The sequence below is a fragment of the Poecilia latipinna genome, unplaced genomic scaffold, assembly GCF_001443285.1.
Source record: "Poecilia latipinna isolate Pla-1442-1.1 unplaced genomic scaffold, P_latipinna-1.0 Scaffold2945, whole genome shotgun sequence".
Classification (NCBI taxonomy): Eukaryota; Metazoa; Chordata; class Actinopteri; order Cyprinodontiformes; family Poeciliidae; genus Poecilia; species Poecilia latipinna.
In genome coordinates, this window is record NW_015115561.1 from 8,138 (window position 1) to 30,994 (window position 22,857).

The following is a 22,857-nucleotide window of genomic DNA, read 5'->3' on the forward strand; positions in this document are numbered from 1 at the left end:
ATGAACTTGTCCAGCTACGTTCAGTCAGTTGTACTGTTTTGCCCATTTTAGATTTCCACCAGATTGTCACTTCAGTTGTTCTACAGCTAACCTAGAAGATAAAAACAGTCAGTTTGCCTCCAGTTGCTCATCCACTCACTAGGTACTAAACTGTCTTGCTACTTTCTTCTGTCAAGATTTTGAGCCGTTTCAAATTCATTTTGCTCGACTGCCTACAAGTGCATGACCACTGGCTCTTAGATAAAGATATGAATAGTGGACTTTTTCATGCTCGTATGTGACTCTTCAAAATGTCATCAGAAGTGATGCACACAGTGGGGATACAGATGAAAACAGAAGGCAAAGCTACAACAAGTCAGAGTAATAGAAAGTTTATCATTTAACTGCTTGTAGTTTTCCTAGATGACATTTCATGCTGTTACACTCCTGGGGAAATGGCCCCAGTTGTTTTACTCTTGTTTGATAATACTTATTGGTCAAGTTGAGATGTTCTTATTAGCTCTTCAAGTTACACATGAAGTAATTTTCTATAATTTTCCCAAGCGTCTTACCTTGTCGACGTTTGTGTGACTTTGCTTTAATCTGATGTTCTTTCTCCACATGGAAAGCTGCCAGGAAGTTGTGCAGTGGGTAATGAGGAAGGAATCAATGGCAACTACCAGGAAAGATAAGACTACTTAGGGAAATATAGGAGTAAATGTAGCAAATGGATGGTGGAGTTGGCCATTACGATTAAAACTTAAGTGTTTAGTTAGGAGCTACTAAATCCACAGTTTGCGGGTTTACACACTCTTCCCCATTAATGTCGAATCAATAGAAGTGTCTGATCTTTTGAATGTTACTGTTTTCTGTTTCCTCCCTTCCTTCTGTCTGCTCTCAAATGTTAATCTTCCTCTAATTAAAGCAGAAAAAAAAAACTGGATAATTAGTCTGACATATTAAACATAGACCGACTCTATTACATCATTTAAACACGTTTTTGTTTTTGCATTTTCATTAAATAGCTTTTATGCTCCTGCTTCTATATATTAAGGGCTCTACTCCTTAAAACAGTGGAGCCTTGGGGTTTATGCTTTCAAGGCTAGCACTCTAAGTATGCACTATTCAGCAACTTTAATATAAAAAATGTACACATGCAGATTTTATAGCCACGTAGGTTTGCATGCCATTAGGTTTTATGATTGCAGGTAAGCTTCAGTTACTAATGGTCTGCTGGTAAATCAATCATACATTAAATGACCACAATGACCTAAAAAACTGTGAGAAAATAAGAGGCTTTTCTCAACGATGAAATCAAAGTATGCTACATAAATTTTATAGTTGTTGCATTTTGATGCTGCAAACACAACCATCTTACCTTGGTACTGTATCCAGCCATGTAGGACCAAGGCTGTGCTGGTATTGGTACTGTATCCAGCTATAAACATATTGAATGTTGTAGTAATATCTTAATTTAAGCATAATTCTTTAATAAAATACAATGATGTTTGGTTGACATCTTGTTGTCTCACTGTAAATGTGTGATCTATTCTTTTCATTTCTACTGCACCTGTTTGGTTCGCTTCAGTTCAGTCCTGCTTACCACGGAGATGCACTTAAAATATTCAAAACATGGATCAAAAATATTTACAGTGAATATTTTTGCAACACTCCTTGGAGTGGCAGATGGCACTGCGAGAGGACGACTCAGCTTTTTTCTGTTTTACTGAGGGAAGCACAAAAGTTGTTAGAAGTTTTGAGAAAAAAAAATCTTTACTTTTTACAAAAGTATGTTGTCTGTTCTTTTGGCTGTTGCTTTTTAACAAAGTTATGTTTGAGCAGGTAACGGGAAAGTCACTCTCTTGTATGCTATGAGTCATCCACTTGTCCTAATACAAACTATTAATCAGTCACTGAAAGGCTTATTAAGATTAATTAATCTTAGAATAAATGCATGAATGGTTAAATTATGGAGATATTCAATGTGTGTTGTAAAGAAGTAATTCATAGATTTTTTGTGATGCAGAGACGGGTCTGCAATTTCAGTTTGGTTCTAAAAACGCAATTGTTTAATGTAACTATAAATGTGTTTTTGTGAAGATGTGTACATTTTTAATGTACGCAGACAGTATTAAATTTTTTTTTAAATATTTGTAATTCATAAAATAAAAAAACAAATAGGCCTGAATTTGAATCACATCACATGGTAGCAGAGAGAGAAAGAGTTGGATACCTTTCGGTTACCTCTGGTCACAAAGTTGAATTTTTCCGTCCTCAGTTTTGTAACATAGAATCATAGAAAAAAAATGAAGCAACCACAATATAAAAAAAAAGTTCTTTGCAAAGCTTTTAAGAAAGTGTCCCATCATTATTCTGTACACTTTATCATTAACATTACTTGAATAACAAAAAACAAAAAAAACAAAAAAAAAATCGCCATAGAAATTCCTTGATGAACCTGGCACACGTGAGACAGTCCAAGCTTTTAAGGTGTCAAGGAAAAGCTTGATATGACGGACATAATGATCACTTAAAGCTTTGGCAGAATACAGGAAAACAGACAGGGGAGCACACTCATGAGCTCTCCACCATAACTTCTGAGTAAATCCAGCCCTTGCTGGGAACGATTTATGGATGCCTGCAGAGTTAACAACTTGACTTTTTACTCTGTTATTCAAAGCAGTAGAAATGAAGTGGTTATGAATAAACACCACGTAATGACACTGACATAGATGAAAGGTAACATGGGCAAATGAAACATTGAAACATTAGCAGTGAGTTCAAAGCAGGTAGGCTGAATCGATTCCGTTTCAATTAAAGTATCTTAATGTGGGAGGGCCGGCTGAAGTGGGGGACAATTCGAAAGAAAATCCTGACATCTATATGCACGAATGAGCAGAGCGCTAAGTTTCTCTTTTAATAAACGCAAAATGTCAATTATCGTATATGTCGTTTATAAAGATTTAATCAGAATCTTGCAAAAATAAATCCAAACAGACCTGCACGCAGATACTTCAAAAGCTTCACGCCAAACATACCGATGTAGTTATTTCGGGATGCCGAGACGTCGGGGGAATACAACGAGCCGCGTGTGTGTTTGGGAGGATGTGACGGTTTTGCCAGGTTCAATATCATTAGCATGTTTTCACCTGTCTCCTCACATGCTGCATCGTCTGAGAGTCACTTTGAGAAAAGCCCCTGCTCATGAACACCAGTCACAGAGTAGCACAAATAAAAACACTGTGAAGACAAGGAAGCAAAATTCCCAACATTGTACGAATACCAAACGTAAACTGACAGATTCTGCAATTATTAATGTCACCAAAACAACTATATGAAATCCTGTTTTGATGAGTTTCAGCATTTGATTTTTTTTTTTTTTTTCTCGCACGTTGTTTTGCATACTTCACCGAACATGACACACGAGACGAGGAAAAACTGTGACATGGTTAAATGCTGGAACTGTTGCTGTCGGATTTATTCATTGACACTTGTGGGGAGGTATTTTCTTTTAGTGCCACATGCTAAATCCAACTAAATAATTCAAAAGTAGTTGCTGAGAATGATGGTATTTCTTACATTTCATTGCCGTTTGTGTTGGCTGCCTTCCCTAGCCGCACATTCATGGTTCCTTTGGAGCCCTTCTCTGTCTCTTTATATCTTAAGCCTCCTGAAGCAGAGAATTGTAATGTCCCTGTAATCAGTCCCAGGATATTATTGGAGTTTGTTTATTGTTGTGTTTGATAGATCTACATGGACCACTTGCTTATCACAGCTGCTTTTAAGTATGACCTTGGAAACTCATTTGTTTTTGATTTTTTTTTTTTCCTCTGTTAACCACATATTGAATCCTGCCTGTGATTACAGAGAGACACGTACATTGTTTTATATCGTCACCTGATTATTGGTGTGCTTATCCACGTTTATCGGCTTGGGAAGTAATAACGGTCAACGATGCAGCGTGTATGACGGGCTTGACGGAAATTAACAAAAAAAGAAACGGGCTGAGGAAATGGTGTGTACTTCGATGACGCCCATATTTTTATTTGACGACAGATGTCAAACGCGCAATTTGTACCTCTTGAGTCGTTATGGTGAAGGTGATCCAAGGTATTAGGAATGTGTAATTTCTTCATCGGCACTCTACAAATTGTATTTGTGATAGTCTTTATCTAGCTTTACTTTCATGAAAAGTAAGTCCTTGATCATGCCACTTTTTTGGTTAGAATGAAACAGTTTAACTAAATTCCTTTACAAATTTAATATTCTAAGAAATTGACTCATTTTTTTTTTATCATTCAGTGGGACACCAATCCTTTATAAGCAATGACTCGTTATGTTTCAAATAGCTCCCTTTTTTAGAATGAATAAACAAAACTAAAACCGTTTTTGTTGTTTTTTGTCTGTAAATTAATTCACAACAGTTTGCTATTCACTGCACTTTGTTTTGAGTTGAGTAAAATCAGAACAGCTTGTTTTTTTTTTTGTTGTTGTTTTTTAGGATTCTGAAGTGCATTTGTATTATTTTATCCTCAATGTATCCCAAATTTAATTGTGAAGTCTAAAAAAAAATGCCCAAAGGAGTTTTTATATAGTTTGTATATCCTTGAAAAGAAAACTGGATTTGTCCAATATCTAAACTGGCAAGTCAGACCTGAAAGAAAATGTTTGTAGTTCTAGATGATCGTAAAAGATTAGTTTTGATCAGCGTCTTTTGTCCTGCAATATCTGCATAGAATTCACGCAGCAAACTGACTCGTTTATTTATGTAGTTATAATAAATGTATTTATTCATTTAGTTTCAGTGTTTTTCTTTCCAAGTATTGAAACAAATAAATAGACCATTAATAATGTTTATTTCTTGTACAGTTTTGATCCTTTTTTCCCCTGAAACCTAAAAAAGCAAATAAACCCCCAAAATATGATTTTTCTTGAGTAGGTATATCATTCCCACAAGGGATCATGTAGGTTTTCTGGCATAAGGTAAAATTTATTTAGTAAAAGTGAAGAATGAAATAGCTTTTTGGATAGTAACTTTGTATTATTCTAGTATAGTCAGCCTTGACTGATCTTGAATTAACACACTTTACCACTTAACAGAAAATGTGTCTTTTTTTTTTATTTCCAATGAAGGGAAAAGAAAATGAATTAAATTTAAAAAGTGAAATTTCATCCAAGGCAACAGCATTTCCTTAAAATATCTGAATTAGAACTCAGTCTTTGAGTTCTAATATCCATAACACTGACTATGAATTAACCTAGAAAATAAAACATCCACAGTAGCTTTCAAGCTTACTTTTTTTATTTCCATATGTGCTCCAAGCTATTTGACAGAGTAAACGCTTGATCAAAGCACTTTTCCCCTCATGTTGTTGCTGTCTTTAAATATGTATCCCAAGTGCTGAATATAAAACAACTGGTTGTGGACTTAAGGATGCTTGATCAATCAGGCTTTTTACATCCGAGGTTATCTCAAACCCTGGGAACGGAGCTCGCGGTTTTTAGATCGCTGCTTTTCCACTGATAAATTGTTGTGACCGCAGGGAGCCGTTTAGAGAGCGATGAAAAATAACAAAAAAAGCAAGAATTTTTTATTTTTTTTTAAATGGAGTACAAGAATGGGAGAAAAGACGAAGAGTGTTCTTCCCAAAAGGAAATATCCTTTAATCAGTGTCCTATTATATGTTCTTTGAGGTCAGAATATGTTTTGTGGGAAGAGGAAGAAAAGAATCTCTCAGAAGATTTAACAACTTCTTCTGATGAGGCCAAAGGTCTGCCCATGAATAACGCATGAGAAGTGAAAGAGGAGGAAGAAGAGACATATTGGCTCTGTCGAACCAGGGAGTGTATGCTTGGAGTAGACATGTTGGCTCTGATGGGTCTGTAACTTTTTTTTTTTTTTTCTCTCTGCCCTTTCCTTCAAGGAAAAAAAAAAAAAAAAAAAAGCAACTCATGAGACATAATTGCCCTCAAGGCCTCTTGTTATATTTTGGCCTCATCCTCTCGAGTGAGTGAAGGCTTTCATTGATCACTTGGATCAGTTTTTTTTTTTTTAAGTAATAATGATTTGGGTTTTACGTTTGTTGCAGAAGTGGTTTATTTAAATCCCTTTGTGCTTTTTTTTGTGGCTACAGTTACATCTGAAGGTCACAGCAACTTGTCCATTTCCTTAATATTGCCATTCTGGGCTTAAAAGTCTCCCACCGTGATTCACTTTGCCTCATAAAGAAGCAATGTTCTCTTAGGGCAAAATGGTTTAAAGGAAGAGTAAAAAGCAAAGGGTCTTTTATTACGCTAACGGTTGCTATAGGTGTGCTGGTTTGAACGTTTTCGTTTACATGTTCGCCTAGCGCATGCGGTAATTCATATAATCTCATTAAAATGCCGAAAGTTTTGGCTTTTTAAAGTCACTGTGACCCTGAGGTCTGCTGCAAGCATCAGTTTCTGCATACTGAGCAGAGCTCTGATTGATCTCTCTAAGTGAGAGCAATTATTGGGATTGTTCTTTACAAAGAAACTGCCTCCCTTTCTTTTAAGCCCATGCAAAACACCCACACACAAATCTATGCTTCTTCGTCACATGGTATATCAAAATGAAACTATTAAAAATAAACAAAAAACTTTGATCTTGATTTGGAGCTGATGATCTTTGGCTCTTCAACTCTGCCCTTTGCTGATTATGCATAGAATAATTTGACCTCCGAGACTTTGAATGGAGAATAGCAGACATGAAACGCATAATATAAACTAGGAAATTGACACTTACATCCATAAAGTTTGCTAAATAGGATGTGGGTGGTTTGTCTAAAATCCTTCCAATGAGTTGGAAGTTAATTTATGTCAAATTAAATGGGAAATTCATTGGTGCTTGTGCAGTTTAGTCAGTCTGTGATTGGCTGCCTATGCATTTGCATCCACTTCTCTTGGTTATTTTGGGCACAAATGACAGCAGATGTTTTTTTTTCCCCCCCGATTGAGATAAGGATATACTTCAATAATGTAGAATAGCAGACAGTTTGGTGTGGAGGAAAAAAGTCCATTAGCAACTTTTGAGGGACATCACAGCTGGCAGAGTAAAGATGGTTAGAGCTATATACACAGCTTAGGCCTTTCTTGAAATAAACAACTACTCTGCTTGTTTATTTTTTTCCTACTACCTCCAATCGAACAGTGGAGCAGTTAATTACCTTGGAGACTGAATGCTAATTGGTGGATGGCCCTGAGCAAAGAATTAAACTGACTTCTTAAATCTTTTTGGTGAGTTTTTAAAGTTCATAAGAATCATGACAAACAAACTACATCAGAGGAATTTTCTTCTCTAGCTCAGTGGCAAGCGTAACACTTGGGTCCCAAAGCTTGAGTGCACCACATAACCTTCACCAGGGGTGCCCAATATGTCGATCGCAGAAAGATTTTGAGTCGATCTCAGCAGGTGACAAACTGATCGCCGCCAGGACGCTGAGACCAGCACTTCCTCTTCTGACGGGCTTATAAAAAATATTCACTAAGATCCTAAACGTTTGTAGCTTCATTAAAAAAAGAAATAACTATAAAAAAAAATCGTGTTAAAATTAATAATCTCAGTAATTATTGTTTCAACAAGGTGTTGCGCAGTTCTGTGCGTTTTGGTTCCATTAACAAAAAGAAAAGAAAAAAAAAAGGCGACTCAAAGACCGACTGACGAGCAGAGCAGGGGTTTAAATTAGCTACTCAACCACCGCTGTGTTCATGAGAGGCTTATTAATAATCGAGAAATAAATATCAAGCTCGGAAACCTGATATCGTAACGGACTGAATGTTGTGTTTTTAAAGTAACTCTTAAAGTCATACTCTTGCATTTGCAAATGAAGGCTCAGTTCATGTTTTACACTGTTGTTAGCATTTCATCTGGTGTGTACTGAAATGAATATAAAAGACAACTACTACTTTGAACATTTAGTATGAACCCAAAAGTTTTCCTTCTCACGCCACACTGTGGCACGGTTATGCTTTACATAAAAATAAGAGCATTTTGTTTTTGCAATGTATTGAGCAAACACGATTCCTTGAATAAAAACCAACTGCACATAGTTTGTATTTGGATGTCTCACTGTGAACACGACACAGGAACTCATAGTAGCACTGGACTTTTATTCTGTGGTAAAAATTGTAATCAGAAAGATGACGCATCCTGTAGTAAAATTGAAGTTCTGTACACCCTGCATAAGTACAGTTCGTCCTTGATGTCTTTATTGAACAGAAGCTGTGTTCTTGCACTTTTTGTAACAAGTCCTTCATTTAGAAGTCTTCACTGTGAGCAGATACACAGTGCTGCCAATATTTAATAACCTCTAATTTCCTTTAATAACCTCTACAGTGGTTATAGCAACTCCTATAGTTCACTCCTCAAGAGGAGACATGCCTGTTGCTTTGAGGACACTCTTGGTTGTCCTTAACTCTTTTTCACCTTGAAATTACTAATAAGAAAGAATACATACATTTTGAAAATGATGGAACAATTTATTTCCAGCATGTTTGAAACATAAAACACTCCTAGTATGAAAATATTTAATTGCATATGAGTAGAATAAAATGATTCCTACCTGTGTTGTTTTCTTTTTTTGTTGTTTTTACCTGGGGCCATCTGTAACTTTTTGATGTAAAATCTGTTTTGAGAAAAGCCAGTCGTTACATTTCTGTTTAAGAAACTGAACACATGTACATGAAGAGTCAGTTATTTCAACAATCTTAAGTGTTGCATATTTTTCCCTTGGTTATAATTCTGGCAGCAATGAGAAAACAAACTTCTTATACTGTACATATTCAATATAACCTTGGTCACAATGCCAAATAACATGGGCACCTACTAGTGTGAGCAAATAATACAGTCCAAAGAATGTTAATTACAATATGTCCTCTCTAATAGTACATATGAATAGTTAAATAAGGTCAATGATGTCAGGAAAATGCAATTTGCACCTAGGGAATTCACAATCACATTCAAATACACGTCTGTGTTTTTCTGTGGATGTTTGAGTGTGGTTGCATGCTTGTTTTTGTGCGTCTCAAGATAAAACATGATGCGTCTCCAAATGACTTTGGCTCTAACAACAGAACAAGGGCATGGTGAGCAACATGCCTCATTAAAATACAGATCAAGAGGCAGTTTAAGTGTATAATTCGCCATTGCTTCTCCAACGCAATAAAATAAATAGTTTTTTTCATCAAAAGTCAGTACTGGTTTGCCTTAGTTCTTTTTTAATGTTGGGATCATAACTTGATTCAAAGTTGTTAATGTTACATGTCCTCTTAAGCACCAAAACATCCACTTTGATAGCTGTTCTAGGAGTACCCCATTACCACCTCTCAAGTTGTGGACGCATTAGTTTTCGAGTTTTTGTATAATTAAGAAAAACAAACAAGGCAGTCACTTGGGAAAACCAGCAGTTTCTGCCAAGTGCCATGAGATATTGGGTGTTATTAGGCTTGATTTTATGCAAAACATAATGGATTACATAACTGCCATATGCCACTAAAGCAAAGCACAAGCATCCCCAGTGTCAAATAGTGGAGGATTGAATAGAAAATAAGACATAAAATATTGAACAAGAGAAGCTTACTAGATTTGTCAGACTGTCTGATCTCAGGTAGGCTGTATTGATAGACGCACAGGGGACTCTGATCCATATCTTCGATTTTGCATTTAATTTATGTAGAAACAGGATAACTGTAATGTTGGTGTAGCTGTAACCTATTCTGATAAACGTTGCTTTACAGACTTCTTGATGATTTTGTACGTCTCTCCCTTTTGCAGGTTTACTGGTCCCAACCTTCCTTCGCCCATCATTAGCAGCAAGAACTGGCTTCGACTTCACTTTACGTCAGATGGCAACCACAGGTTGAGAGGTTTCAGCGCCCAGTACCAGGGTAAGATCAAGAGATGAATTAATAGAACATCAAAAGTATTATAGACATTGCTAACTGTACATGGTATGTTCACTTTTGTTATGACCTTTTTAATATCATACATAGATGCACAAAATGTCGCTTTCTTGGCAGCTTCTGATTTCCAATTTTTGTAAAAACCCAAAAATATTAATTCTGACTCAAGTTGTCAGAATTTATGACCTTTATTATGACCTTATTTCTGGTTTAGTGCATATTTATCAAAAGGGTTAACAGTAAAAATGTTTCACATTTTCATTAGTAGCTAAAAAAAAAAAAAAAAAACGTATTCATTTATTGTAAATCTACAAATATCATAACTAAGGTCAGTAACAACTTTGTTGGGTAATTCTGTAACATGGTTTTCTCGTTCACTTTAAACTGTTGCTGTTTTACCAATTCTGAACACTTTTAGGTAGAAGAAGGAATACTGTATTCTTTCTGTATTGGCAGAGGACTCTCAACATTGCAAAGATTGCAAGGTCCTTACTTCTGAGCCAATTACTTTTGTGCAAACACGCACACACGCAGAAACGACACGTGCACAAAAACACACACCCGCTAAACCCCTTTTTTTTTTTTTTTTTTTTTTTTTGCTTTTTTTGCAACAGGCATCCATTTTCTTCCTCATAACTGTTAGCATGGCAGGGGGCACCTCTAAGAGGGGATGAGCTCTGAAAAAGGATTAGATCTTCTACAAAAATGGTCATATGTGAGGATTTTACCTCCAGCCATCCACCGGCGAGATAATTGGAAGCGGGGGGAGTACTGTGAAAATTACAAAGTAAAAAAGGAGAAATGCCTGGAATGTAAAATACAAGTTTATTCAATTGTTCACTGTTTGACAAATGTTGACCAAGATTTTAACAAGATCAGATTCTAACAGAGAACTGAGAGAAGATCCTTTTAATTTACCCGTGGTGTGTTCAGAAAGAAGAATAAAAAACAGGATTCAGCCATTCAATGATTTATAAGCGGTTATATTTTTATCATGAAAAGCGTTTCGAACTGCCTTGTTCTTAAAATCCGTTCATCATCTGAACACCAAAATCAGCTTGATCACAAGATTCATTTTTATGTGTCAAACATTATGTCAGAAAGCTGGCATGTTGCTTTAGAACCTGAAGTAGTTGTCAGTTTAGACGCCAAATTACAGGAACGAGCCGTTTTCATTTTTTGTTTAGTTGAGAGAGCACATCTTTTTAATTGTTTTTCTTTTATCACAACCATCTTAAACAGACTTTTTGACATGTGCCTCAGATATCTTTGAGAGACAAAAACCCCAGCTAAAACAGAGCAAAGGATGCCATTTCAAAAAATGTCACAAAGAGACAAAACAGTTTATTTGGGTCTTTGATAATGCTGAAGATATATATATATATTTTTTTTTTTAAAAAACTGAGGAACAAATATTAGCTTTTTATTCTACCATTATGACTTAGCTTTCATTCTCACTGCTGCTATCACAAGGCTCCACTACTTAAACTGCATCTTTTGTTTGTATATTTCCTTCATTAATCATTTTCTCTGAATAAAAATGTTTTCCTCAAGGACTCCACAGGAATGAAGACATTTCACATTGTTGAGCTTTATTCCTAAGTGTAAAATCTTTCTTTTTATAAGTCAAAATAAATAACACCATCATTCTAAACATAAACCTTTTTACTATTCTGCACATTTTGACAATGATCCAGCTGCTTAGCTGCTTAATAAATTACTTTCCCCAAATCGATGTAAACATAACTCAGTGGGTAGTGCTATAATCAGCAGCATGGAAGTTATGTGCTGCAGTCATTAAGCTCCTAGTTGACTATACTGATGTCATTATAAAAACTCTTCTTTTTTTGTCCTTTGTGTCTGTGCTGTCAACAGTGAAAAAGATGACTGAACTCAAATCCAGAGGTGTGAAGATGTTGCCAAGCAAAGACAACCACCACAAGATATCAGTGTGTAAGTTATAATTCTTACTTTTTGTATTGCTGAAATATCAGCAGTTTTGAAATAATTTCATCTGACTGTATTTCTGTCACCGTTATCCTCAATCCATGTGAATGTGAGCTCTTTCTGAAGGCAACCTTGCTACCCAGATCTTTGGTTGGGTTGTTTTTACTCACAATGCCTCATGTCATGGTCCACTTCATCCAAATGAATTGAAACCTGTTTTTAGACCAATCATAGTTTGCTTCACTGATCTGCACCAGAGTTTGACTGCACATGTGCACCTCCCCGAACAAAACGTGCCTTTTGAAAAAAAACACAAATCAACATGGCTTGTGACAAGTGAATAATTCAGTTTTACATATTGCACTATGGGAAAAATGATTAGCACTTTTTAATCATAATGTGGAAAATAGAGCCTGGCTTTAACATGATATGCCTAAATATTACCAGAACTGCCTGTTTTTAACTGTGCTGCAGATCCATTATTTGATGCTTTAAATTATGTTTTAGTTTCAAAGGTTTAACTTAAGACCTCTGTATTTGTCAGCTGTTCTAAACACATAGGGTTAGGGTAGGGTATATATATATATATATATATATATATATATATATATATATATATATATATCTGTGTCGTGCGGGGAGGTTCACTGCTGGTGAGGCACTGACTTAAGACTTAGACACCATGCATGTTATTGGACGTACGGAAATTTCGCTCAGGCATACAACGCTGGAGGGCAAAAAGACTAATCTTTTACAGAACTTGTCAAATGTTGGATTCAGTTGATATGTTGAATATAAGTTGCTAAGGAAGTATTAAAATCGGAAAATATTTTATTACTTTTAAAATAGATTCAACTGCCTGAAACTTGCTCACTACCAAGTCAAAGGTTCTTGTCTCTGCTCCTTGTTCTTTTAAAGTACCCATTAAGCATCAAAGCCAGTTAAAAACAGTGATGTCTAGTCTTTAAACACACTCTTGTACCTGTGAAAAGACAGCAGTAATTGCCTCCGTTGCTATTTTTAAACCTTCCTTGTCCTCTCAGCTTAGCATTAATCTCATTCAGCAATAGCTAAACATGTAAACAATAACGTACTGAGAGGATTAAGTCATCCAGAACTACGCAAAGTTGCAAGCTGAAGACTGAAAATAGTAGAAAACTGCTCTATTTACACTTCTGTCTAGAAAGCTCCTTTTATTGTGTTGATTTTTATTCTCTCCAGTTGCTACTGTAAAATTTAGATGTTTTTTGTTTTATTTCTACTGTTTGTATATTTTATCACCTTATATACCAGTTTACAATGCATGAGACATTTTTTGCCAATAAATGACACTTTTTTTGTTGTTGTTTTCACGGGATAAATTTGCAGAGACATGTAAATTTGTGACTGTTTGCGAATCATAATTAGTACCTGTGGGAGAATCCAGTCGTACAGGTGAAACCCCAAATCTGTGCTAATCTTCAAACACAGGTGCAAGCAGCTCATTACAATAATGGGCCAAGAGGTGTAGAAGGAACAGGCCAAATCAGAGCAGATCCCAAATAACAGTGTGTGATTTAATGACACTTAGCTTCCCTCATATAAACTTAATTATACCTGATGAGGCATTCCAGATATCCTCATTGACTCAGATAAGAAAGAAAAAAAAGGATATCTATATCAAATAGAAGACTCTAGTTTGATCATCCTTAGCTACTCAAAGCCAAGGCTCTTTAAATTGTGATCCAGTTCTTTAGTGGATAAACTGGGTGAATCAGTACAGTGGTAGCCTTAGTGAAGAATATGACGATTACATGTAAAGAAGTGGTAGTTTTGTTACAGGTAGCACTAACGGGTGCTTCCTTCTGTAAAGTAATGATGTCACTTAAAAGTTTCAATGATAGTCATTTGGGTTTTTTCATACATGCTACATTTCCAAAAGGTATTGGGTCTGACCAAAATCATTGAATTCAGGGGTATTCAGTCGTATCCGTGGCGACAGACATATTCAGTCAAACCCTCAAACATGGAGACTGCTTCTGTAGGTATTTGTCGCTTTCATATTCTCAACATTGAATATATGTCTTGAGGATGGAGCCCTCCTGTTTCAACATGACTGCACACCAGTTCACAAAGCGATGGGCCACGAAGGCGAGGATGAACAAGTCTGGTGTGGAGGAACACGACTGACCTCAGCCAGACGGACCAAACGTTTGGGATGAATCGAAGCCTGGAAGCCAAGCCTTCTCGTTTGACATCAGTGTGTGACCTCAAAAATGTGCTCCTGAAAAAAACGGGGGGGTGGAAAAAATCCAATAAACATAATCCTAAACCTTATGAAAAGCCTTCCAGGAAACGCTGAAGCTGGTATAGCAGCAAAGGGGTAGGCTGAAATCATATTAAAGCCTTTGGATTAAAACTGGGATGTCACTCAAGTGTGTGTGTGTGTGTGTGTGTGTGTGAGTGAGTGAGAAGACAGGTGTGCAAATATTACTGCTCCTGGGAGCACTTTTGCATTGATTTTTTTTTGTCTAAATAATACTGCTTTTGGCTGCAAATTGTGCAGCACAAAGTTTGGTGGCCAACTTTGATTCATAAAAAAAAAAAAACCCTAATTCATCGATTCCAATTAAACAAAAACACATACAAGATTCAGTAATTTAGTGATGCCATTCTGTGAAAATTAAACAAAAGCAGTCACATAATTGCACCAAAAAGGACATTACCAAAGGCACGACACCTTTTGTACATCTGCAGCTAGATCTATCGAGATCTTGTATATCTATAAATCCAGCCTTCAAGCTTCATTTATCGTTTTTCTCTTTAAATATGCTGTAATTGGTTGCAATTATGTTCTTTTAAAAATTGCTCAAAATGTGATTTTTTTTTTCCCCTTTAAAGCTTGAGGTAAATTGAATAACCAGCTTTCTCCCAGCTTTATTTATTCAGAATTTATTGCATATTTTAGCACCTGGAAGCTCTGCTGACACTGTCGAGCCTTGTTTTGAATTTATAGCAGTCTCGCATTAGTCTGCGACTCGGGCCAGAGAGCAGGTGTCCCATTGATTGGACCCTGTAGAACTCTGACCCCTGGCAGTCAGTAAGGGCTTACCCACTTTGCCAAGTTTACCTGACCCCTCTTGACACTGAAACTTCACTGTTTTGCACTCAATGACATGATTAAACAGAGATTTACGGAGATTTTGTGGTTGAAAAAAACATTTTTCTTTTTTCTTTTGCTCAAAAATAGTGTTGTGAACACAACTTGTCTGTAGATAGATCAGCGGTTATCGAGCTGCTTGATTTGATTTCTTTCCCATTTTTTTTTAAATAATTAAATAAAGAAACTTCTAAATTTTAATCACAAAAAAGTGAAGCTAAACTGACAAAAGAAAAGAAAAACATATTGTACAAATAAAACAGAAGATGCACGTATAAAGACTTGAATTCTAAAATGTAAACCATAATATCAAGCAGTGGCAAAGTAAAATGGACATTTATTCAACTTTATTTACCCTATGGAGAATAGTCTTTTTAGTTGTTAAGCATTTAGTGTAAAAGCTAGCCATGCATTCTGCAGTATGTTGTTTTTGTAACATTTGGCACAGCATTTTCAGAAAATAAATATTTTGTCCTTGACCTGCTGAACAATCTATACTTTTTTTTTGTTTGTTCTCTGTCAATAGTGTCCCAAATGGGTGTAGCTCAAGGACACAACATGTGTCCAGATCCTGGGATTCCAGATCGGGGGAAAAGAAAAGGCTCTGACTTCAGGTAAACAAGAGGAACACTAAGAACATCGGATAATTCAGTTTTACCTTTCATTTAGATTAATATGGCTGAAACAACAAAGAAACAGCATTTCTTCTGATAGCTTATCTGGCTCTGCAACCTCCTGGTGTTTATTTTTAAAACGTGCTCCAGTGCGACACATTTCCTGATGCGAAGCAAACCAAATGAGACAAATGTGTAAGCTTAAGCAGATACAGGTCCCCTCCTATTTTAGCCACAGCGCAGCAATAGCCTGCCTCCAGGAGACGGTGATATCACCATAAGGGCTATGGAGTCTTGTTTCCTGTCAAAGCTGTTGTCTGCATCAGTGGTCACCTGTAACGCAGACAAATGGGTGTCATCTGTATCCGGTATTTGTGTCATTTTTGCAAATCACACCCAGTAGGGCTAAGAAAATATACATGCTTTTTTTTTTTTTTTTATCATCAGTAAATACGTTTTCCTGGTTCTCCAACATTTTAGCTAATTTATTTTCTGCGCTTTCTCTGACTGCAGGCGAGGAGCTACAGTGCACTTTTCCTGCGATGAGGGTTACGAACTGCAAGGCTCAAAGAGCATCAGCTGCCTCCGAGTGACAGACAGCTATGTGGGCTGGAGTGATGACCGGCCCATCTGCAGAGGTAAGCTTTGACATGTTGTCTCTATGCACGTATGTAACGTAAGCAGACTGAATTTGATCTCGATTCATTCTTCTGCACTGAGGTGCTCAACCCATGTTTGCTTATAAGGCTGCTGTTATTTTGTGTGGGAGTGCAGTACATTTCTTTTTCTTCTTGATACGCAGTTCCCACAAGTTTGAGTGGCCTGACTTTGACCTTTCACTCAGCATTATTCTGCTTCTGTTGCTTAGCCATGCACGCATGGTCCATGCCCATCAATCATGTCGTTTCTCCTCATGACCTTTTGGTAATGGATGATTTATTGAAATTTTGAGCGTTTTGACATCTGTGCAGTTTTTGAGTATCTGGTCTTGAGTGGATTCTTTCTAAAACAGTATTACGGATTCATCAATGGAGTGCTTTACCGTAACGTCAAACTTGGTAGCTCAAAGGAAATTCCGGAGCGTTCCTGCACAGTCAGGAAAAAGTTGGTATTCGATTTAAAAGTGATTTTCAGGCACGGAGAAAGGAAATAGAATCTGTAAAGTTATTTATATTTCATCACTTCTCTACCTTGAGGTAGAGATTTCTGTCCTCTACGTGTTTGAGAACTCAAATAAAACTTTAACAGCTAGTTCAATAAAAAACAACAAAAAAATAACGGCTTACTATTTTAGGACGTTCAAAGAATTCTAAATTGCTGAGTGGATGTGAAAGCGCATCACTTTTCTGCTGAGCAGCCAAACAGATTTAATGGAGAAAGAGAACTTGATGAATAAGCTAATAAACAAAATAGTTTATAGTTACTTATTCACTAAATGCATCTCATTTTACACCCTTAGAAGCAAAATTATCAGGACACTTATGACGTCCCAAAAATCCAACAAAAATATTCCACAAAATCAAAAGGTTTTTTATGGAGATTGCGATAATTTAGCAAAAGTTTTATTTCTATACTTTTGTCAACGGTAGCGATGGTTTTTGCTTTGACTGCGAGAGCTGTCACTGATTTTCTAAAATTGGTACAACCGGTTTACACTGCAGCATCCACTAAATGAATGTGACTTTTAGGAAATGTGGTGCTAATTAGTCGTGGTTCCATCTGCAGTCTTTGTCACCTGCATTTCAGAAAATACCTTTGTGATGCAGTGAAGCATAAAGTCTTATACTGACAGTTTTGTACCAACATCATCCGTAATGTGAGTGAAATTTGTCCTGACGAATGTCTTCTTTCAGCATTCAGCAATCCATTATGAACCCTTTCATGCTGCGCCTTTAATCAGACTCACAATGCTTAGATAAAGATAAAACATTCTCGGGAAGCAATTAGAGTATCCTGAATTAGCATCAGTCATCATTACATTTAATTGGGCTATCATTAACACTTTGGGATAAGGTATTTACAAATTGATTTCTTGGCATAAGATCAATATTTCTAACTTCAATTATATGTTATTTACCTTTTCAATCTTACTTATGTTCTCCTCTGCTAATGATCTGATATAATCCTAATAATTAGCATATAATCCTCTCATATGCCTATCTCCTCTGCCAACAGATTCCTGCATAAGGTGTATAGGACAAGTGGTAAAAAAGAACAACCTTAATTTTCTTGCTCTAATTATCAACATTATTTACAGTTACATAACTTGCTCCTAAATTTGCCAGACAGATCTAGATGTAAATAGGTTTACGTTGGTGGTATAATGATTTAGTATGCAAGTAGTTTGTGGTTCTTCAACACCCTGAAGACCTCTCTTTTTCCAAATAATGCATATGTGAGATTTGTCTTCACATACGCACAGGCAGAGGACTTCCTGAAGTCTTGTTTTTAATTAAATGTATTTCTTTTTTAACTGTTCCACCATGCTGATGCCCTCGGGCCTCCCTAAGAAAAGTCACCTTGTACCTTTTTCTTTTTTAAGTCTGTTTTGCCAATTCCTCACCTACTCTGTCGATGTGAATATTTAAAGGGAGATTTATGCTGTTTCCTTTCCCTGTTGATTAGATGAAATTTTAAATGCAGACAGGTGGACTAAGATCATTAAAACATTTAAATAAAACTGATTTTCTATTAGTTGAGTGGATCTTGATTTCCAAGCAATCTACTTTCTTTATTAAGTTATAATCAAGTTACTGCAATGTTCAAAGAGAAATGTGTTTAAGTTATCGCCTGGCTCAAAGTATGAAGGGCAGTGAATCCTGAGGATGAGGACAGCTTATCAGCTTATATATTATACATACTGGAAAAGGAATTCATCCTTTGCCACATTTTGTTTTGTTACAACGAACTTGAATCTCACATTTAAAAACTTCAGTTATGCCATAGTTCAGTGCATAGTAGCTACACCATGACAAAATGTGAAAAAGAAATTGAATAGGTTTAAATACTTTTTAAGGTTCTGTGTTATGATTACTTCTACTGTTTATTCTCTTGGCCCCATCGTTCTGTATTTATTTTAGTGTTCTCTAGAAAGAATCCCAGTAAATTATAAAGTCAAAGGTCGACAGACAATCTTGTTTCAAAAACCTTACAGGAGGAATGTGCATGTTCAAGTTGATAATGACTTCTATCAAACTGCACATAACTTTTGACTTGATGCTGCAGCAGAAATGCATCAGACAGATCCGACAGACATCAATAATTGGATAGCAAGTCATGGCGGTTGTGTCGTTTATTGCGATCTTTGTTTCTGGTTTTCTCAGTTGTTGACTGTATTGTTTATTTTATGACTTTTGACTTTTTTACTAGTCAGACTCCACATCTTTGAGTATGAAATAGATCATTTTATCTGTAAGAAAATTATTGTTTTTGATTTGAATATTATTGGAAAGTCCATTTATTGCAGTAACTCAATTCACTAAGTGAACTTAATTATATACGTTAATTACTCGCGTCTTCAAGCCTTTACTTCAGTTAATGACGACAACTCAACAGCAATGCAATTACAGATAAAATAAAATGAGTCCAGCAAAAACATGACTTTTAATACAGAAATGTATGTAAAAGTATGTCCTAGCACCTGGTTCAAGGTTACTTTCAAAAGGTTTTTTTAAACTGACAGACAAGTCTCATTGAAATTCATATTCTAATTTATTGAATGTGTAAATAGGCATAATCAGTTGCACGGTGTAAGAGCTAGAGCAACTTTGGTGATTAATTAGGTTTTTTTTTTAATACAACACTGAAAGTAGATCCTTCAGAAAATGCAATCAGTAAAGTCTTAAAGATAAACTTGCAATCCAATCCTACACAGGTGTGTCTATAGAAGAATGACTGACATTTTTGTCATTTCGGGCAGTGACAATATAAAACACCACCATTTCTGTGATCATGTCATGTGTCTGAATTGGTCTTTAACAAAACATTTACCTCTTTGTGTCTGTTGTCTCGTAGCGCCAATGTGCGGCGGTCAGCTAAAAGGACCCAGCGGTGTCATCACATCTCCTAATTATCCTGTTCAGTACGATAACAATGCCAACTGCACTTGGATCATCACAGCAACTGACACGTCTAAGGTAATTCTCACTTATCCTGAGCTCTGAGTTGAAACCGGTTAGGGTTTTCAATCGACTTTTGGTTGTTTCCTGTGAAAATGTTAATGTGTGTGAAGCCGTGTAATTCAGCTTACCTGTTTGAGAAGAGGACGCAGCGTTCTGCCACGCAGGACTCCTTTTGGGGTTTTGACGATCGCTACAGGACACTTTTGGGGAGCTTTTCAGCACGCCAAGCGATAGACTGAAACGTAAGAGACGAAGAAATTAAAGGAGAGAAAATGACTGGATGTGCTCCAACAAAAGCCACGAGCGAGTTGTTAGAATTACCTGTGGTGGCACAAAGAGGGTGAATTGGACAGCAGAATAATGGTTTTAAGGGCATGCTTAGAGGAGAACATGAAAGTCTCACAGCCCCTCTGTTTAGAACCATGGACTTTGGAGTTGTGTTCAAGGCCATTCAGCTACTCTTCTGCCAAATGCCCCTCTGTAAAACCGAGCAACGTAGTTGTAAAAATCGCCTTTTTTTTCCTTCTTTTTCACTGCAACGAGTGAAAGCGGCTTTGTGAACAGAGATAAAGCAGGAATGCAAGTCAGAAGCGATATATGTCCACCGACGCCCAACCTTTGTTTGCAGCTATGGAAACGCACTCCGTATACCCAACAGGCTGCAAGCGGAAACACACCCTGGTATTTTAGGCAGCATCTTGCTTTGTTTGGTGCAGATGACGATGGAACGAGGCTGTTCTTTCTGTTTACAGATGTAATGAGCTTCTATTTCTGTCCATCTCCACAGACCCAGCCAGAGGAGGTGTTAGCTGAGGTACTGCACAGGGAGTAGAATAGGACATGACAATGATTCCTCTAGGCCTAAATTCAGTTTCGAGACGCCGTGACAAAATGCGGATTGTGGTCAGTTTTATTGAAGATACAAAAAGTTTATTTTTGAAGTCTTTCAGGTATTAAAGCATCAATATGAAGGACTCTGGTTTTCTGATCCAAAACAAATTGAATGGCGAGTGTACCATTGAAGATGTTCTGCAATGTAAAGTACACTGCTCTTAGGAAAGAAAACAAAGTTTCAGAGACTTGTTCTTTAACCAACTACTAATATTGGTATCAAAGCATTAATCCGGTATGAATCTAAATTTACAGTAAAGTTGCCAAGGTGTTTGGCTTCAAAAAGTTCAACTCTAAGATTATTTTGTTTGGTTTTTTGAACAGCTGGTATCTGCATTAACACTGTCTTCTTTGGACTTTATAGAACCTACCATAAATATTCATACCTTATAACATTTGTCATGTTAGGATATGCTATATTCATTGAAATTGTATGTGTTAAACCAACACTGCATAACTATAAAGCGAAAGAAAAGGGAAATGTTTTTTTTTTTTTCCAAGTGTGCATGTATTTTTGCTCACCTGATTAAATACTTTATAGATTCAACTTTTAAATCATATTAATTGTCAGACCTAACTCTTTCTGAGAATCTGTGGTGGGATATTTCCTTTCACTTGAAACGTTTTCACTACTTTATGCTGAATAAAACACACTAGAGCTGGTAGTTTTAAAGTGATGATATGTTAAAGTTGAAGGGGTATTAATATTTTTAAACGAGACCATATATTCAGAATATTTGGTGTTTTTGTTGAGTAATACTCTCAAGGATTTGTCTTGACAGCATAGAGGATCACAGAATAAAAAACATACACCAGTAAACACTATTTCAAATTTAAGCTTGTTATTGATCCCTTTCAACTGCATAGATGCATTTCCCATAACAGACTCATGGTGTGGTTGCAAAGATTTTTTTTTTCTTTGTTTTTTTTCCACCTTTCCCCACCTTTGCTCTTTTATCTCCCCTTAACTTAACTTGTTGGCTGACAGATTGGAGAAGAGTTTGTAGTATAAAACTCTATTTATCGAGCGATCTGACCTATTTTGGAACACATCATCAATCTTTTCTCTCCACCTTGGCAATTTTCATTAGGCACAAGGTTTAACATAGTACAGAATGCAATTTGCATTTATATAAGCTTTTTCATTAGTCCTTGCTCTCTCAGCCTTCTGAAAATATTAGGAGTTTGTCAGAAATCAGTGGCACCCAATTTAGTCTAAGAGACAAAATATTGTTCTGTTTTTTGGTGATATCGTACCTATCAGCTCTGCTACTCTGTCTGTCATCACTGGGTTTCTTTGTTGGTTAATTAATGTGTTCATCCGTGCCTATCAGAGATGCATTTTAGGACTAAGTTGTTTTTTTATGCTTCAATATCGACCGCATAATATAAAAATATTTCTGTTATAAAATGTTCAGTGTCTTGCAAAATATTCACACCCATTGCATGTCATGTCTGTGTTTTATAGAGATTTTATGTGCTGAACAAAAAAAACCCCATGAAGTCTTTAAAGAGATGTTCAGTCGTTATGTCTACTTTATATGTAGGAAATATTCTACAAAGTGTGTATTCAGTCAGAAAATGGTGCTTTAAATCATTTTAAGTCTGGTGAAACGGGCCTTAAAACTGATTGACTTCTTCCTGCTTTGAATTTGGAATGTGTTGAGATGATTCAAAACACGTCTCATCTGATAAGGCATTAGATGTTTGATTAGTGGGTGAGGATTAATGAGGGAAACATAGAAAATGAGATGTGGGGAAGCATACCTAAGGAACCATGTGTCGCTTTAATGCAAAAATGTTTATCTGTACAAACCAAAACGGGGGCCATATGTTCAACAAAAGTTTATAGAAATTGTCCAAAACCAGTATGAAAATTCGCAAGGCAAAGTAGAACTTTATATGCAGGTTGTGCAGCTGCATCATAGGTGTCCACTGAAATGTGTCTGAAAAATATTCAAATGAGACTCTTGAATGATGGATTGATGGACGGGGGCATCGGGAATCACAGATGGAAGGAGGTCTCTTCTCTGCGCCTGATCTCGAGATCATTCAAGCATCTGTCAGTTATGCCTCTCTGGGCGATATCTCTGCTGTTGTCTAGGTGATCAAGCTGACATTTGAGGATTTTGACCTGGAGAGAGGTTACGACACCTTGACGGTGGGAGACGGCGAGCTCGTGGGAGACCAGAAGACCATTTTCCACGTGTGAGTGCCTCCTTCTTTGACCTTCATCTTTCTTTGC

At 36.5% G+C, this 22,857-nt stretch overlaps 1 protein-coding gene across 1 annotated transcript in view; it reads left to right on the forward strand.

Annotated features, from left to right (window-relative positions):
- The first annotated feature begins 9,743 nt into the window (after positions 1 to 9,743).
- The window catches only part of LOC106939683 (CUB and sushi domain-containing protein 2-like), a 42,274-nt gene continuing 29,160 nt past the window's right edge, over positions 9,744 to 22,857 (forward strand). The window contains exons 1-6 of the mRNA XM_015022179.1: positions 9,744 to 9,885; positions 11,776 to 11,853; positions 15,513 to 15,600; positions 16,114 to 16,238; positions 19,615 to 19,736; positions 22,717 to 22,820. Coding sequence (XP_014877665.1) covers positions 9,744 to 9,885; positions 11,776 to 11,853; positions 15,513 to 15,600; positions 16,114 to 16,238; positions 19,615 to 19,736; positions 22,717 to 22,820 — 659 coding nt within the window. The remainder of the gene's footprint in view (positions 9,886 to 11,775; positions 11,854 to 15,512; positions 15,601 to 16,113; positions 16,239 to 19,614; positions 19,737 to 22,716; positions 22,821 to 22,857) is intronic.